General features: G+C 47.9%; 1 protein-coding gene across 1 annotated transcript in view; it reads left to right on the top strand.

Annotated features, from left to right (window-relative positions):
- Positions 1-252: 252 nt before the first annotated feature.
- LOC144470552 (uncharacterized) overlaps positions 253-17,310 on the top strand; it is a 111,722-nt gene continuing 94,664 nt past the window's right edge. Inside the window, exon 1 of the mRNA XM_078181844.1 lies at positions 253-2,358. Within this exon, the coding sequence (XP_078037970.1) occupies positions 1,102-2,358 (1,257 nt within the window). The 5' untranslated portion in view covers positions 253-1,101. The remainder of the gene's footprint in view (positions 2,359-17,310) is intronic.

Here is a 17,310-nt window from a genome sequence, read left to right as displayed (position 1 = left end):
TGTCGGTCGGTCGATTGTCCATGGGAGTCCATGGGCACTCCCCCCGCACGGTCTCTGTTGCGGTGTGCGGCAGCACACCGGCGCACAGGTAAGGGACGAAGGGGACGCAGAAAAGCCTCTGTCGGCGGAGGGTGACGGAGGGGTGCGGGGAAGGGGAGACGAATATCGGCCGCACGCATGCGCGTTACGTTCCGCGATCTCTCAGGCCGGCGGCCGGAGAGGCTGGCTGAGGCTGGCCTCAGTCGGCCGCGACATTCGGTCCGCGATACGATTCGGTGTGATCTCTGTGTGCCGAACTCTCTCTCTCTCTCTCACGTCTTCCAATCCCATCGTGTGTCTTCTCTGTACCCGGGGCGGGAGAGATAGGAGCGAGCAGTGGTGCGCCGGTTATCAACGAGAACGACCCGACGCGTGTCGGTCGACCCTCCGGTGCACACAGCAAAACGCATCGCGATCCCTCGATCGAGCTGGCAGAAATCATTCACCAACACCTCTAGGAATCGCGAGACGAGAAATAATCGTAGGCCGGATCCGAAGCCTGGCTCGCGCGATGCACGCGTGAGACCAGGGGCTGGAAGCCGACAGACCGTGTCTCTTGGACGTGATCGGAATAGACGGAGGGACGAGAGGCGGCTTACCGTTGCGTTGACATTTTTACGGAATCGCTGTGAACTGGAAGCAGGCCAGGAGCGCAGAACGTCGTCGGTACGCGCGAGCGTGTCGCGTCGCACGGCCCGCGCCGATTGATTCGTTTTGCGGCAAGTCCCGGGATCACCACGTGGATCGGACGGTGCGGTAACAACTCCCTCGTGTCACCGTTAGCCTAACCTCTCCTTCTCTTTTCACCGGCGGGTCGTAGTGGCACGTCGGGATTCGAGGGATTCGGTGACCGCTGTGTGGCCGGGCGATCGATCGCCATTCGATCGAACGATCGATTGATGCCTCGACCGGGACACGGCAGAGAGTCCCGGATCTTGGTGAGGCGAGAGACGCGATCGGGATCGTGGGCGGCGAGGGGTCGTTGAGCGGTCCGTGGGACCGAGGATCGGGCCGGGATGATGTAAGGTGTTTGAGCGAGGTGACAACCGATCGGTAGACGAAATGGCGCGCGAAAGGAGGCTGCTGTTGCTGTCGATGCTGCTGATGGCCTGCGGGACGCTGGCGGTAGAAGCCACCAGGCACCGGGACCTGGAGGAGCCGGAGAGCAACACCGGCGGCGGGTCGAGGCACCGGCACAGACACAGGCACGAGCCCGCGGCCAGGAGAAGCGACCGTCACGAGCTGGCGGACAGACGGTCGTCGTCTTCGGCTTGGTCGCAGGAGCTCGATTACGACGACGGCTCGTTGGCCGACGACGAGAGCGAGGACCATTACGACGCCGGCCCCTATTTCGAGAGATCCTATCCGCGCTCGGCCAGGATCAGTCTCCACGGGCGGATGTTCGAGCCGCGATACCCGGCCAGGTACCACCATCGTGGCGGTCATCGAGGCTGGTTCGACGAGGACGAGGAGAGACGCAGAGGTTCTCCGCGATGGAGGAGCTACCGGGCCAGGAGCCATCAGAGACCGAGGAACAGGGACACCTCGGACTACGACGAGGACGAGAAGTCCGCCGGCTACGAGCTCGACAGGCATCACAGCTGGTGGAAGAACGGCAGGAAGCACAGGATCGGGTCGAGGCGCGACTGGTATCCGGACACGAGGAAGAGACACCATCCGGACGACTCGGACGAGGCTAGGAGGGTCGACGGGAAGAGGACCAACTCGTCCAGAAAGAGGACCGAGGACGCCGAGGACTACGAGTACCGCGTCGACGACGTTGACGACGACGAGGAGGACGCGTGGGCGGACGACGAGAACCAGACCGACGACGACGAGGACTTCGACAACGATTTCTTCAAGGCCGAGAAAAAGGCGCCGCTGAAGACGTACGACGACATCATCAGAAGGCTGACCGCCGACGAGCCGGCCACCGTCAAGCCGACCCCGAAGAGGGACTACAGGAACACCGGCGCCGAGAGGTACGCCAAGCGGGACGCGTTCGCCTATCTGAAGATGGAGCAGAAGAACCAATCCAGGCCCCTGGTCCAGGGAAAGATCGCGTACAAGAAGGTCGCCGAGAACTCGTCCAAGCCGGTGGTGGACCCCTTCGCGGAGAGGAAGCTCGCGAGGAACGCCAGCCTCGATCACCAGGAGAGGAAGTCGAGATCGAAGACCGAGGAACCGCAGCCGAAGACCAAGAGCCTCGAGCCGGATTACGACGAGTACCTGAACACGCCGGACAACGAGAAGGACGAGGACCTGGCCAAGGCTGGCGTCGAAGAGGACACCGGCATGCAGGCGGACGTCACCAATACGGTGAGTTACCATTCCTTCTCTCTCTCATTTTATTTTTCTGCTGTGCAAACACTTTCCTGTTATCCTCTGTTCAATTAGAATTTCACGCGTTTATATAATAGTATTTGCAAAGCGAATTGCTAGTAGACAGATTACAGATTGCAGTATAGATAGATTCCAATTGTTGAAAGGTTTTGAATTAAAACTTTAATACACTTTATTTTTAATTCAATTTAATATTTCAGAACATTCGCGTATCCAGTAGAATAAGTGATATATAACAGAACTACATATACAGAGAAAAATGATATACAATGTTAGTGGTAATCCGAGGTGGCAACCTCACGGTCCGGTTTCTGCTTTAGAACTGAAAAATCCGTGGGCCTTCGTCGCCAACGGCTAACCCTCATAAAGGGCCATAAAACAGTTCGCTGGGTCTGTTTTCCATCTGTAGTCATCGTTGAAATTTCAACACCAATATGTTTAGAATAACGTAACGATATAACTCTTGTAACCTCTTCACGGTTTCGTATATGACATTTTTGTGACAAACTCATAAATACTATCGATGCTACGACATGGTCCCTAACCACGGCATCGCGTGCTCCGTCATATAAACGGAGGCAGCGACATCGACGGATCTCCATTAAAATTCCAAAAGATTGATTCCGAAATAAGAAATTTTTTCTTTTTTTTCTTTCTTAGAGGTTTCACGTCGCATCAGCTGCAAGGCTATCAGCGACCTTCTATTTAAATAGACCTTATATTTTGTTTATTAAGCCTGTATCTCTCAGAAATTTTAACAGGTCCTTGATTTTGTTGCTGTGTTATGTTATCCTTGAGCAGTGGTTTTAGTTTACGTTCGGTGCGCATATAATTGTATTTTCGGCAGTTTAACACTAGATTGCCTAAGCAAGTCATTTCGACTGCTTTTCAATTTCAATTAGAAAAATAATTATGTAAATAATGACACGGCTTCTTATAATTTTGTGACTTTTTCTACAACATTTAAATTCGTTTATTAATCATTGTTGTTGCCCCCCCCCCCCCTCTTTCATAACCGGTATATATGAGCCGTTCAGTGCACACATCGACTAACTCCATAAAACAAAAAGTCGAGAAACGCGATGAAATGATGTACATTGATTTTTAAAATTCCTGTTATAACATAGATTCACATATATATAATGTAGAATGAATAAATACAGATATAGCTTTCATTTAACGTATAATTTAATGTATAAAATTAATATTATTTAATGTATAAAATTAACAAGAAAGAATAACAAAAAAGAAAAAAAAAAATTTTGCCGTTTAATGGTGTTAATCTTTATTATTCAGGAAAGTTGTTATAAATATAAAAAGTTATGACTATACCAAGTGCTTTGACACTTAAATTTAAGATTTTTCAAAAAGTGGAGTTAATCGATGTGTGCACTGGGCGGCTCATACATATATGTGTGTTATACCTATATTGCCGAAAAGCAGTCATTTTTCCGTCTTCAAGTTCCCGTCTTTCTAGCGTTAAGATTAGGTGGTCCGTTGTCATTCGGGTGTTGCATTCTTCACATAGGGGGGGATGGTTCTTTAGTTAGCAGATACGAGTTCGTGTATCCGGAATGGCCAATTCGGATACGGGTAATCGCTGCTTGGTCCCTCCTGGGTAGCGTACCGGTCGTTTGATAGTTATTGAAAAATTTAACGAGAAATTACGAGCATCGCAAAAGTATAGGATAACGCGGCGAATCTGGCGCAGACATCGAATCCGGCGAGCACGAGATCGATATGCAAACGGCGTCTGCTCGACTCGGTAGTCGAGATCGATGATATACGGCCGTCGGGCATGGAATTCTTGTTCCCGGATGGCGGTACAGATTTACGAGCTCCGTGTTCCGTCCACCTGAATTATACACACGGGATTAGATTATTTCCCGGTCGGATCGGGGAGAGCCCCGGTGCCGGCGCACGCGACCTTGATAACGCGACCGCGAAGTCTCTCGCGTGTCCGCCGGCCGAGAGATCTCTTTCGCCGGAGAAATTTCGCGAAGTCGAGGGTGGAATCCGAATCGGCCGCATCCGGTTCGAAGGGATCTAGAGAGAGAGAGAGAGAAAGAGAGAGAGAGAGAGAGGGAGAGGATCCCCGAGTTCACGACGCCACGATCCTCTCGGGCCGTGGTGCCGCGAAAGCCGCCTTGTGTTCCCCGGGTATATCGGCCTTGTCGACGAAGATTAAGATCGTCGTGGCTCGATTTTACGGAGCACGTTCTCTCGCGCTCGCGTTCCCCGGCGTACACGCGAGAATCCTTATCGATGATGCTCGCGGCGCTCCGAGCCGCTTCTATTTACGCCGCGGCGGGGCCCCCTCGGACATCGCGTGCCGGCTTTATGCCGGCTCTGACAATAAAGCGAGCTCGTTCCGCTAGCCTTAAACCGTGTTTCCATAATTGTGCCTGCTCTTTGTCTTCGTTACGCCGACGGGAAAATAGTCGTAGCTACTCGGGAAACGGGTCAGGGAAGACGAGGAGCATAATGTTAAGTCGATAGCTCGTACAATGGAATTCGAAAACAAATCGAACAATACCGGACGAAAACACGTGGCCGAAAGATTAACAGTAAAACGGATCAGAGGAAAATCCACGGAGTTCGATCGCTCTTGGACCACCATCGAGAGTGCTATTGCTGTCGATCGTATTGTCAATCGAACCTCGGTGGTTGAGGATTTCTCTAACGCACTTTGGAAAAGTCTGACGTTCGAGAAAAGATTTTTGAAAGCCTCTTCAACCAGGATCTGCATTTGCAAGGAGGCAGCTTCTCGAGTCAGACGTAGAGCATCGATGAATCAGGTTTCCCGTGAAGCTCGAGGATTTTCCTACGCTTTCGCAAGACAGATCTCGTCTGCCGGGGACAATGGACGCAGAAAGTTTAGCAAAGCGTTTCCTGGCCCGATCCACGGGAGCATGGTATCCGCTCGCGAAACAGCCGGTGAACAAAGACGTTACCCTGCGGAAAGATAGGCCCCCGCTCGATCCCCGGAGGCTGGCCGAAACGGACCGGGCGGTTTAACGATCCCGTTCCGCGCCAGCGAACCGGTGGCCGATCCGATGCGTCGACTTTCACGGAGCGCATCGGTGCAGAAGATCGCCTCCATTCGCCTTGAAGTATCCTTCGCCGGACCGTCCTTGGCAATAGAGACCCGCGAACGGGACCGGAACGATGCCAGACACCTATTTCGGTTCGCTCGCGATTCCGCCGCGTTTTCATCGATGACGCTCTCACCCCGACCCTTGGCCGAGAGCACCGCGAAGCTCCTCGAAGCGAGTCGGCCGATTTCTCGGAACGATTTTCGCGATCCACTGCAATCTCTCTCTCTCTCTCTCTCTCTCTAACCGGCTCTCGAGAAATCCGGGCTACGTTATTAGCCGGAAAAAGCTCGCGGATCCGTTTCGATCGCGGTTCTCGCACCTATGCCCCGGCCGAAATTAGATCGGCCTTGGCAATGCAGACGCCGGGCCGACGCGCTCGCTCGCGGGCGCGCGAGTGCTTTCATCCGCTTCGAAATTGCCCGGTTCGCGGCCGCAGGTACCGGAGAAGTCCTCGGGAATACCGCGGCTGGCGGGCGCCGCCTCGGGTCTTTATTGCAGGAGGCCCGCGAGAGAAATCGACACCGCAAAGGGTGGTCGGTCGGAGGAAACCGCGGATCCCCTTTTATCGGAGCTGAGTCACCGGACGGCTCTCGACAGGACGCCACGATCGTCGCGATCCTGCCTGCGATCTCGACCAAAGCCCACCTCCGTTCATCACGCTACGGTCGTCAAACCTCCGGCTTGTCCGTAACGCGAACATCTAAGCGTCCTACTTCCAGATTTAGCCTTCGCGTTCATCGGTTTCTTTCAGATTCCGGCAAATGTTCAGCTTCTTAGTTTCAACGTTGTGCTTAACCCTTGAAAAAAAGAAAAAAGCCAAATTTCACGGTTTTATTAGAGTTTGGAAAAAGGCTGATAAAAACGAAACGAGAAGCAATATTTACGTGATTCAAAAAGAAGTGTATTAACCTTTTAGATACGGCAGGATTTTGCGCAAATAAAGTTTTTCGTAACTAAATCAGGATTTTCTCTTAATATATATTTTTTCTGGATATCTATATATAGCACTAATAACATATATTCTTTTCTTAATATATTGTATATACACACTTTCACTTTTAATTAATTTGCTTTAATAAATAATAAAACAATTGAGTAAAGCACGAGCCATTTGCGAAAGCCACTATAGTGGCGCGTAGTATCTAAAAGGTTAAGGACGAAATTGAGAATGAAACAGTGACACCAATTTTTCTATATTCATTGGAAATTGCATAAATAACAAAGGTATAAGTATAAGGCAGTTTTCGCCGGTGCAGCGTGGACCGATATACCGGCCTCCGGCACTAAAAGGGTTAAACTGTTTATCATCTTTATTATTTTTTTATTCGATCGAAAATGAAAGTCGTTATACCGATACGGGCCTTGCGAGTTCAGAAATAATAACACGCTGTGTGTGGGAGTGGTATTAAGCCTCTGAAGTTGAACGACGATTTGTATCACATTTGGAAATATTATATGCAAAGAAATTGTTAATAGCAACAGTTGCACGAGTTCGCAAAATTCCACTTCATACCGATGCAACAGGTATGAAATGGAAGTATTAGGTCGTTCGGAAAGTCGTTTCGTTTTTTTCTTGGTGGAAATGAAACACAATAGATTACTAAACAAAATCTATTGGAAAGAATCAAACAAAATTTTTAGCAAACAAGACTTACTACATCAGTTGTCCAATTATATAATGATTATGCAGTTAACGCGTGAAGTTGGCTGTGAAAAAATTAAGTCTTTTCTTGGGAAAAACGAAATTACTTTTCGAACAACCCAATACATTAGGCCAAAGAAACTATTTTGCATTTTGAGTTAAAATGGCTTCAATTGCAACGGGTTAATACCTTTAAAAAAAATTAACTTTTATGATTAAAAATATAACGAGGTCTCTAGGATTCCACGAAAGAATTCTTTAAAACATGTAAAGAAATTTCAAAGATTAATCTCTTCCGTGCGTAGCGTGATAATAAATATAAATTCGCGCGACTCGCGTTCGCCTCACGTTGACGATTATAAATGGACCCGAACTAGTCCGACGACTATTCAGCGGCTAGCGAAATCGAAATGGCAAGCAGTCAAACCGACGTCTCTCTATTCTCCGAGCGGTTCTTGCGCTTGAAAAGGTGGACGGGCTTCGATTCACCGATAAATGCATAGAATCTGGAATCTAATGAAGCATGTAAGTAAACCGTTCGACGCGCGAGATACGTGGGAACGGCGGTGTACATATTCCGACGCGGGACGTATGATCGTCGAGCGACGATCTCCGCGTATGATCTCTTAATCGTTTTCTTAGTCGGCCGCCGCGGCGCGAAACACGCGATTCCGAATCGATGGAACGCTCGCGCGCGCGCGCGCGCTTGTTTCCCCTCTAATAACGCGATCGGCCAGCGGTACACTCGCGATGGAAACCGCGGGGTAGCGACTGCACGTAGAATTGCTCAATTACCCGACCGACGGCCGCGGTAATTCCGCCACGGACTCTCTCGCCGCACCGCGCGCCGCGGCACGTACAAGTAAATCGCCGATGGAACGTGGCGGGTTTACCTTTGTAAATTGGCACAAAAAGGCCGAACCGCGATCGCGACGACAGGCCGCAGCGCCGCGCGGCGCACCGTCCCTCCACGTGCTCTTTTTCCCCCGGTCTTTCTTTTCTTTTCTTTTCTTTTTTTTTCGTCCCGGCTCCCGACGACGCAGAAACCGACTACCGTCGAATTAAGCCTTTCTCTCCTGTCTCCCTTTCTCCTCGCCCTTTCCCTCCTTCGCGGCGAATCCTGCCACCGGGCCCGAAACCCTCTTTGCCCCTCTTTCTTTCTTTTTTTTTCTTTTCCATTCGGCCCCCGATAACAATCGCTGGCTAAATTCCCTTTAAACGAAGACTACCAGACGGTTTCGTCGGTATTCCGTTACTCCGGTCTGCCATTTGTACCGCGACTAACGAGGAATTTACTTTCGGTCCGGGCCTGTTACACCCCGCGATCAGATATTCCCCGTTTGAACCCCGCGGCCTTCGCGGGACCTGTTCGTCGGAAATAATCTCGGGACACGCGTTTAGCGAAACCGGCGCTCGACTGGGTCAAGGAATTCGACGCGGTCTGGAATTGTTTATCGGATACTCGTTGCTTTCAGCGAGTGCCACGGCGAAATTATTTTTAGTCATTTAGTTAATTAATTAGACAACTTTAATAAGTAAATTGTTATTATGATAGATACGACAGAAAGTTCTGCAGGAATTATATTCGGATATATGTTCGAAAGAATTGACGGACAAAGCACATTTTCAACGTTCCTACGATTTGGAAGATACAATAGTACAAGTCACTTTTCAAATCTGAACGAAAGTCTTCGAAGAAAATAATGTGAAAATGATCTGTATTAACTCTTATAGCTAGTAGACCCAATATAAACATGGAAGCTGTTAACATTGCTATCGAACGTGTTAACGTAAGAATCAAGAAGAGCCTCGATGACCGACGAGGATTAACCCTTTGCAGTCGCAGCCATTTTAATTGGAAATCCAAAATATTTTTCCAGATTTCCAGTGTTTTTATCCGATAGAACTTAGTGCATTTTATACATTATGGAATTGAATTTTGCGACGCGTGCAACAGTTAACAATTTTTAACAACAGCTGTTAACAATTCTTCGAATGTAAGTGAATTTGATAAAAATGATTTTGAAACGTGGCGCGATAATTTTTACCGTCGCTTTAGAGTCTTTGCTCGACCGCAAAGGGTTAAGATCGCGTTTCGTTTCCCCGATTAGAAACAAAACTGGACTGCCGTACTAAATAGAGTTCCGAATTACAATGCCGAACCCGATCGCTCCGGTTCTGGTGTGGCTCGTAACCGGCCGAGACGTGCGAAACGTAAAGATATGAGGGTATGTTAATTTCTGGTATCGTCGGGGAACAGTTATCTTTACAATGGTGTCCGGAATGTGGGTCAAACATGTGTAAGTGTTTCAGCGTGGCCTCTCGCGTTGTTCCGAACGACGGTTCGACGTACGACGACGACGAAAGCACCCGTCGTCGGTCAACGTCTCGTGAAAATTGAATCTCCCTAGCGTGAAAAATCACGTGACACAGCGTCGCGCACGGATCGTTATGCATACGCGCGCAGCACGCGCGACAAGTAATTTCCATCGCGGCGCGAACGCACGTCCGATTTGAAAGTAAGATCCGAGACAAATTTCCTGTCGTCGCCGATCCACTTGTCACGCGGCTGCCACAGCTGGCCGATCAAAAACCGTCGCCTAATGGACAGCCCGGAGGGGGGGAGGGCGATTCCCCGTTCGATTACTGTCGCTCCGGGCGACAGGAATTCGCCTACTATATTTCGCGGGCCAGAAGGGCTGTCGCGGAACGGAATACGGGGAAAATGGGAGAATGCCGATTGGGCTGGAGGAGGGAGGGGGTGGGGGAAGACGTTGACGGATCGCCGCGAATTTCGCCGGCGAGCACGCTCGCGAAAAAGAAAGCAGGACCGTCTGAGCAGCGCTGGCCGAATATCTCCGCGAGGGGATCGCCAGATGCATTAATCGGCGTCGCACCAGCTGTTCGCCGTCGTGAAATAACACGGACTGTGATTCCAAGGCATCGGGCCTGACTCGCCTCCGCCGCTGTAAATCGTGAAACGTTTTCATTCCGGCCGTCAGCCCCGATTCAATCGGCTCGCGAAATTTCCTTTACGCCAGAAAGCGTAAATACTACGACGGGAAGGAAAATAAATCGAGCAGAGAAGAGAGAGAGAGAGAGAGAGAGAGCCGGGCCGTAGTAGCCAATTTCATTCAGAGCTCGGAGAGAAATTTTGCATGGACCGATGACACCATTCCCTCGCCTCCTGAAAAAAACTCTGCTAAGTGGCGAACTCATTCGGAACTGACGTTGACGTGTGAAATTTTGCACGGCTGCTGCCAGTATTAAAATCGTCTTCGCCAAACATCTCCCTACCGTGTAGCAGCAAATTTATTCTCGTTCGATGTTGAAGAGCGAAATTCTACGGAAGCTGTTGCCACAAATTGCTCCCTCAAATCCTCTGCCGGGTACTAGGAAATTAATTCGTAATTGAAATTCGGTTGCGCAGTTTCCGCGAATCTGTTGCCACAATTTCATCCTCCGTGCCTCCCCCCTTTCAAGCTCTGATACGCGAGCAAACACCGTGCGTAGAAGTTGAGCGAGAAATTTGGGCAAATTGTCTGGCCGAACCGGGAACGTTAACTGCCGCGAAGGGTGAAGGATCTGTTAATTATATTCTAAGCGCCGACGCTAACGAGCGAAGAGGATCGCGCTCCGAGACCCCGGGCAAATTATCGTGTCCGCTAGATAAACATAACCAATAATCGTCTGGCTATTAATCATCGTTCTCGATATAGAAACCTTCTCTCCCGGACGAGATGTGTATTTTCAGACGGCGTTGATCGCGATACGCTCGCGCGCGCGCGCGCGATTGATCTATCATGACCTACCTCTCGAACGGAAAAACATCGGAGATTAATGAGATCGTTACCGAGCGATCGAGAATGCAGGAACGCTGGTTTTTCAGCCGGTTAACGGGAGCAGCGCCCAGGCGCTCTCGTCGTTCCGCGGCGACATTAGAAACTACGCCGGACCCGGCGCGATTACGCGGAAAGTTTAACGCGGTTTGCTCGTTCGCGACGCCGGTAATTTGTTCGGCGGACAATAGCGCGAGCCATTGTCTCACCGGCGTTCTCGTTTGCGACGATAAGCCCGAACGAGGTGCCGGTAGCTGATAATTGAAACCGGCGCGTCGATCTTCCGTCTTGCCGAGCATTTTCGCTTACCTGACTGAATTGTTGTATCTCGCTAAGTAGCGAACTTTAAAGATTGAATATTTTTCTACGCTTTCTTTAACACGTTGAATGCCACGGGGGTCACCGGTGACCGGCACTGAACTTGGCAGTGACGCCATGGGGGCCACCGGTGACCGGCGCGCTCAGATTGATGAAAATATATATAATTTAAACAAATGACAATACTTATAATTTTTTTATTATTATCATCGTTGATGTAGTGGTGTGAGGCAATGAATGCCTTATGAAACATCTGAAAATAGTTTTATTTATACATGAAATATAGTTTTATTATGTGCGTACGTTCCGATGTGTCATAATAGAAAATTCATCGTGGCGCCACGGACAATTCCTGTAAAATGGGCGTGGCATTCAACGTGTTAATACGTTATTAAGGGGGGTAGAAATTTCAGAGATTCGACTATTATCCAGATTGCCATAAATCGGCGTAGCTCGATAAGAAATTAATGTTTCAGACCGCTTATTTTTCCGTGAATCTTCCAACTCGATATCCAAGCAAAAAATCGTCATATCTCGGTAAAAATGGACCAATTCAAGTGGAAAACGTTGCCGAGTTTTCCGAGACAAGTTGTCCAAGTGTTGTAAAAGTTTCAGAAGTCCGGGTCACACCGTTCGGTCAGCATTCGTGGAAAGCTCTACGCTTGTCGCAGATTTTTCGGTCTCGATGGTTAGAAAAAGACGGAGCGTCGCGCCGATTCTCTCGCGTCTGGAGGAGTTTTATCGTTACAATAAGCGGAAACATCAAGGAATCGCGGGAATTCCTGCGAAGATCCGCGGAGATCGCGGCGGGTCGCCACCTCGAACTCCTCTCGGGATACGGATCGTCTGGACGCGCGCGCGTCTTTGTAAACACCCGATAGACTTCGCAGAAGTGGTGTTTACGTAAAACGCGGTTGTAGCCTCTCGAGCATGTTCTCTGTCTCTCTCTACGCCGTTTCTTCCTCTGCTTTTTCTCTTTAACCGACTCGATGCCTCTCGGCCGAGGGATCGGCGCTCGGACATCGCCGACGGATTCTCGGGCGCGTTTCCCCGAAACGAGCCCTCTCGTGCCGGGCCATTAAGAGATGACTTTGCCACCTGACCACACGGGGAACACCCATAAATCGACCGTAAAAGCTCGCGCCCGGTCCACGGAAGTCCCCGTTGCGGAATTCGTCGCGAATTTCGGCTCGCAACGGCCAGACCGAGAAAAAGGACCGTGGAAAATTTACGCGACACCTCCGCGAACCAGCGAGACGTATCTCATGTTAACGATGCTTTTTTAATCCGACCGTTTCTCTTCCCCGGTTTTCGCTGCTCTTACGTCGTTTGAGGAAGGGTGTTTCTTAAAGCGTGCTTCTCTGGCACCAAATCGTGCGGTTACGGTACCTAAAAACTCTCTGTTATAAATTTAGTTGAGTCTTATACTTTATTATAGTCTTATATTTTATTCGGGATATGGCATAAAGGCGCACGGAAAATCCAAGCGAAAAATTATCAGACTGCGTTTATAAGAAATACGATCACGATGTTATAATTAATAAATGGTGACACGATTGACCCTTAACACGGCGATATATCATCGAAACATACTAACGTCGCCTTAAATCATAGGAGTGAAATCAATCCACGCGTGACAATACATGAACAGCGTGACGCGATATTGATCTGTTTCTAATAGGTTCGACATAGTAGAAATACGCAGGCTCGCACTCACCGAATGTCACGTGATCGTACATGATTTCATGCGACGTGAGGTTATACGTGCGTCCGTCTTATCGTCCAATCCGCGCTCGATCGGTGAACGTAATTTTCACCGGGACGAAAACAATGGGAAAGCCGGAGAGATACGCGTTTTAGACGCTAAGAGCCGGCGAAGCATCGAAACCGACTGGTTTCCCTTGCCTTTCGCAGATAACAAGGCCTCGTTTACCTCAAGACATGTCACGACGGGTCTATGCGAGGCGAATCTGCATAAACAGATGCGCACGCAACAGACACGCTGGCTGCTTGAACGAGTGGCATCCACAGAAATAGTCGCATTCCGTAAACTCGGAGGATTTTCGACCGAAAGAAGTCTTTCGAATTGGCCGGCTCGACGCGGGCCCTCGGCGATCCCTTAATTCATAGAAGACCCCGGGGACACGCAACATGGCTGCCGTTGGCTGGCATCTTCCACTGGCAGGTTCGCGTTCCGACGATTACACACGCGAGTGTGGAAAGTCACTCGGCACCACCGGTTGTCTGCTCCCAGGCCCTGCAGCCTTGGGTGCGTACCGGTAGTTCCTGCGCATGCAGGAGCGCGCTGATTGGGCGTATCCCAATCCCGCGCCCATGGGGGCCGTGTGGATAAACCTTTGGGTTGGTGCTGCACGTTAAATCTTCTCTCGACTGATTACGCACGCGATCGGACAACGTGGATCGACGCGGGGTTTTCGAAGCACGGCTGCGCCCGTGATTTTACGGCTGATTCGTGATTCCGTCGGACGAGTTTGAAACGGTAATGAAGTCATCGCGAGATAAGCGGTCCCGCGTGGAAAAAAAAGAACTCGGGGGCCCTCCGACCGTGTTCCCAATGATGCGAGGAGAAAGAGTTTGCCGGCCGCTAATCCGCCGAGACGATGATTCATCGAGACCGTCGCCTTCCATCCGCAGAATCTCCGCGAAAGAAGCCGGGTGTGCGCGCGCGGGCTTAATGAATCGACGAAAATAGTCTCTATCTCCGCGAATTGTGGGCCAGCCTGTGGGAACACGATCACGGCCGACCTTCGAGTACAGCGCTCGTTGTCCACTCGATCGTTCCCCGTTTCGGGGAACGAAGAAACTAAGTTGTTTAATGGGAACGTTCGCGGACCTCTGACACCTAGTGACGCTGGCAGCGAACCCATTAACCCTTAACTCGGGCGACCCCTCTAAGACGTCATTAGGTATTATTATATCACGTTTCAGAATAATTGAATATTATCAAGTTTCTTTATATTCAATCCTTTGCACTCGAATGGTGACAACGCGGCACCGCTCAAGATAATTATATAATGCTTCAATTAAATTTGTACATCGCCAAATTTGTTTATTCTTAAAGAACTGTTCAAAATATGATTATAATATCGTCTCAATTGTATATGCATAAATCGCACTAAGAAATCATTTATAATGAAAATACTGTAGCTTATACGAAAGTATTTCGGATTTACAATGAAAATGCTATCGAGTGCAAAGGGTTAAAAACCTGTTAAAAATGTACGAAATTCAATTTCCTATGTTTAAAATTCTATGGGTTATATCAAATGTAAGTAATATATTTCAGAATTATTTTAGCTTTCAAATTAAAATACCTTCGACTGCAAAGAATTTCTTCGTTCAATTCGATTGTTCTCTTTTTATTCGATAAAATACAGTCGAGTAAGTTCTGATCGTTGCCGTAACCGCGAAGAAAATGATAAGGCGATGGGTTCACAGGCGCGCGTTTTCTGCTAGCCGTTCGTGCAGCATGACGATATTATTTTATGGCAGATTTCCTTAATTTTAGTCGCCGTGCAATTTCACTTTACGAGGCGAATTTAACTGCCGTAAATTTCGAGCGGGCAAAAGGTCCCCGTGAAAGGAACGGCGCGCGGAAGAAAGTGCATAGGTGCAGCCGCGCGAACACGGGAGAGTCTAATTGCGATCGCATGAAATAAGAATGAACGTATCTGGGGGTTGCGTAACGGGGAAACCTGGCGGGCCCTGTTTCAGGAGGCCCATTTTTCGTCGCATTCTTCGGACCATTCTCCTCTCTTTCTTCTTCTCTCTCTCTCTCTCTATCTCTCTTTTTCTTCCACGTGGCAGGGACGGGCAACGTCAAATCGTTGATTTGGCGGCTAAGAGACCTGAAAATAAATAATATAAAATTACAAAAGAAATATGTAAAGAATTGAAAAATCTAGTAAAAAGTTTAAAATAGTTTTTCAATAAATAAATGACACGAATTACTCAAAGAATATTTGGAACGAAAGGAGAATTGACCCAATATAAAAAATTTACAATAGAAATTTAAATAATATGATGAGACAATAGGTAGCAATGAGCTAAAGCTCGAGCTACAATAGTAAGAGTAATTAAAACAAAAACAAAAATATCTCTCTTTTTCTCGTGTCTCGCGCGTGGATTTTTTCGAAGGACTCTCTTCGCATTTATTCAATCTTCCTCTGAATGTATTCGATCCACCTCTAAATTTATTCGATCCACCTCTGAATTTATTCGATCTACCCCAGAATTTATTCAATCCAGCATCGAATTTATTCGGTCCGAATATAATAACCTCTGAATTTATTCATCCGTCTTCCAACTTATCAGAACGCCACGCCATTCTTGTGCAATGTATGTTTCAATTAAGAAACTAAATTTTTTTAGTTAATCTGAAATTGAAAAGATAAGTTCACATCGATTAGGGTATTAACCATCCCAAGATGGTGGCTGTAATAATATTATTATTACTATTATATAATATTATTATTACTATTATATAATATTATTATCACTATTATATAATATTATTATATACTATCATATAATAATATTATTACTATTATATAATAATAATATTATCATTATCATATCACTATAAAATTATTGTTATATTAGGGACAACGAAAAAGCAAATAATCTACAAGTATTATAGACAGATTATACGAATATCGTAACAATTGTTCTAATCATCGGCGATAGAACATTTCTGAGGGTGATCCTTTGTCCAAATTATCTCGATAATTTTCTATTTTACGACCTCGATCCGATCAGAAAATCCACAGGGTCGCCTCCGGTCCCCGAGAGTCGCGCCGACGGAGTTCGATTTCGCGAGGAGAGTCTAATTATAATTATTAGCAGCCGCGAGCGCGTCCGAGCATTGTTCGCACGAACGGCCAACTGGACCGCGGCATTCCTGTCGATCAGGAGACGTCATCGACGCATTGTCCGCGGCAAATGAGAACGGACCATCATCCGGTCGATTGGATTTCGATGGATCGTTCGCTCGGTGCACACGCGAGCCGCGACGTCGCGTATCGAGACGCGTTCGAGACGGTCGACCCAGTCGTTGCTGGAACTGGTCCACCCGAGAGACACGGAGTCATCTCTCCAGCGCGTTCTAAAGCCGGAGGAGATAGTCACCGCGGATAACGGACCCGCGTATTAGTTATGCGTCGCGCGACATTGTTTTACAATTACACGGGACTAACGGGGGACCTTGGGCCCGCTTTTCGCGAACAATGCGTGATCTATCTTCGCCGCGTGGCTGACGCGCGTTGACGCCACGGCGCAGCTGCCAGGCCGCAATTTTTATCGGAGAAAATGTGCGTTCGATCCCTGTGCAGGATCTCTCGTGCTTCGAAATGAAAGGTTGGGCCTGTTTGCCTGTTCCACTTCGCGTGTTTCGATTAAAGAAAAATATATTAAACAGAGGCGGGGTTTGTACAGTAAATGTTTTTCCTATTAGGAAAATGGGAATTTATTGCCAGGAATTTATTGATTGTATTAGAATATTGTCTGACGGAGGTTTCTAATGAAATCTATAATATAGAGGTGATGTTCATTCTTCTTGAGGGATAGATGCAACCAGTCACTCGTAATGTTACCAACTTAATGTTTAGTTAAATTTGACAATGAAATTGTAACTATTAAATTATCAAATTCAACGAAAATGAGCTTAACCCTCTTAGTACCGAACAACGTTATATCGTCGTTGGCTATTATTGACAAGATAGTTTTCTTAATATTTTTGTTGAACAAAAATTTCATTCCCTATTTCTTCTCCCTTTTTGAACTTGTTATTTATCAGGCTTTTCAAAATTCTTGCAATTTCCTTTCGAAACTTTATCAAGCTTCGTCAAACGAGTTTTAAACATTTCGCTCAGATACAGAGTCTTTTGGTCGGTAATAAGAGGGTTAACTAAGAGACAGTGTCAGGTGTAACACTCGGTATAATATAGACTGCGGGTACTGACATTGCCGATTTTAATTAATTTGTGTATAAAGCAGCGACTACAAATTTGAT

Source organism: Augochlora pura, chromosome 5 (genome assembly GCF_028453695.1).
Source record: "Augochlora pura isolate Apur16 chromosome 5, APUR_v2.2.1, whole genome shotgun sequence".
NCBI classification, from domain to species: Eukaryota; Metazoa; Arthropoda; class Insecta; order Hymenoptera; family Halictidae; genus Augochlora; species Augochlora pura.
The sequence above is the reverse complement of the archived record's forward strand: the minus strand, read 5'-3'. Positions and strand labels throughout refer to the sequence as shown.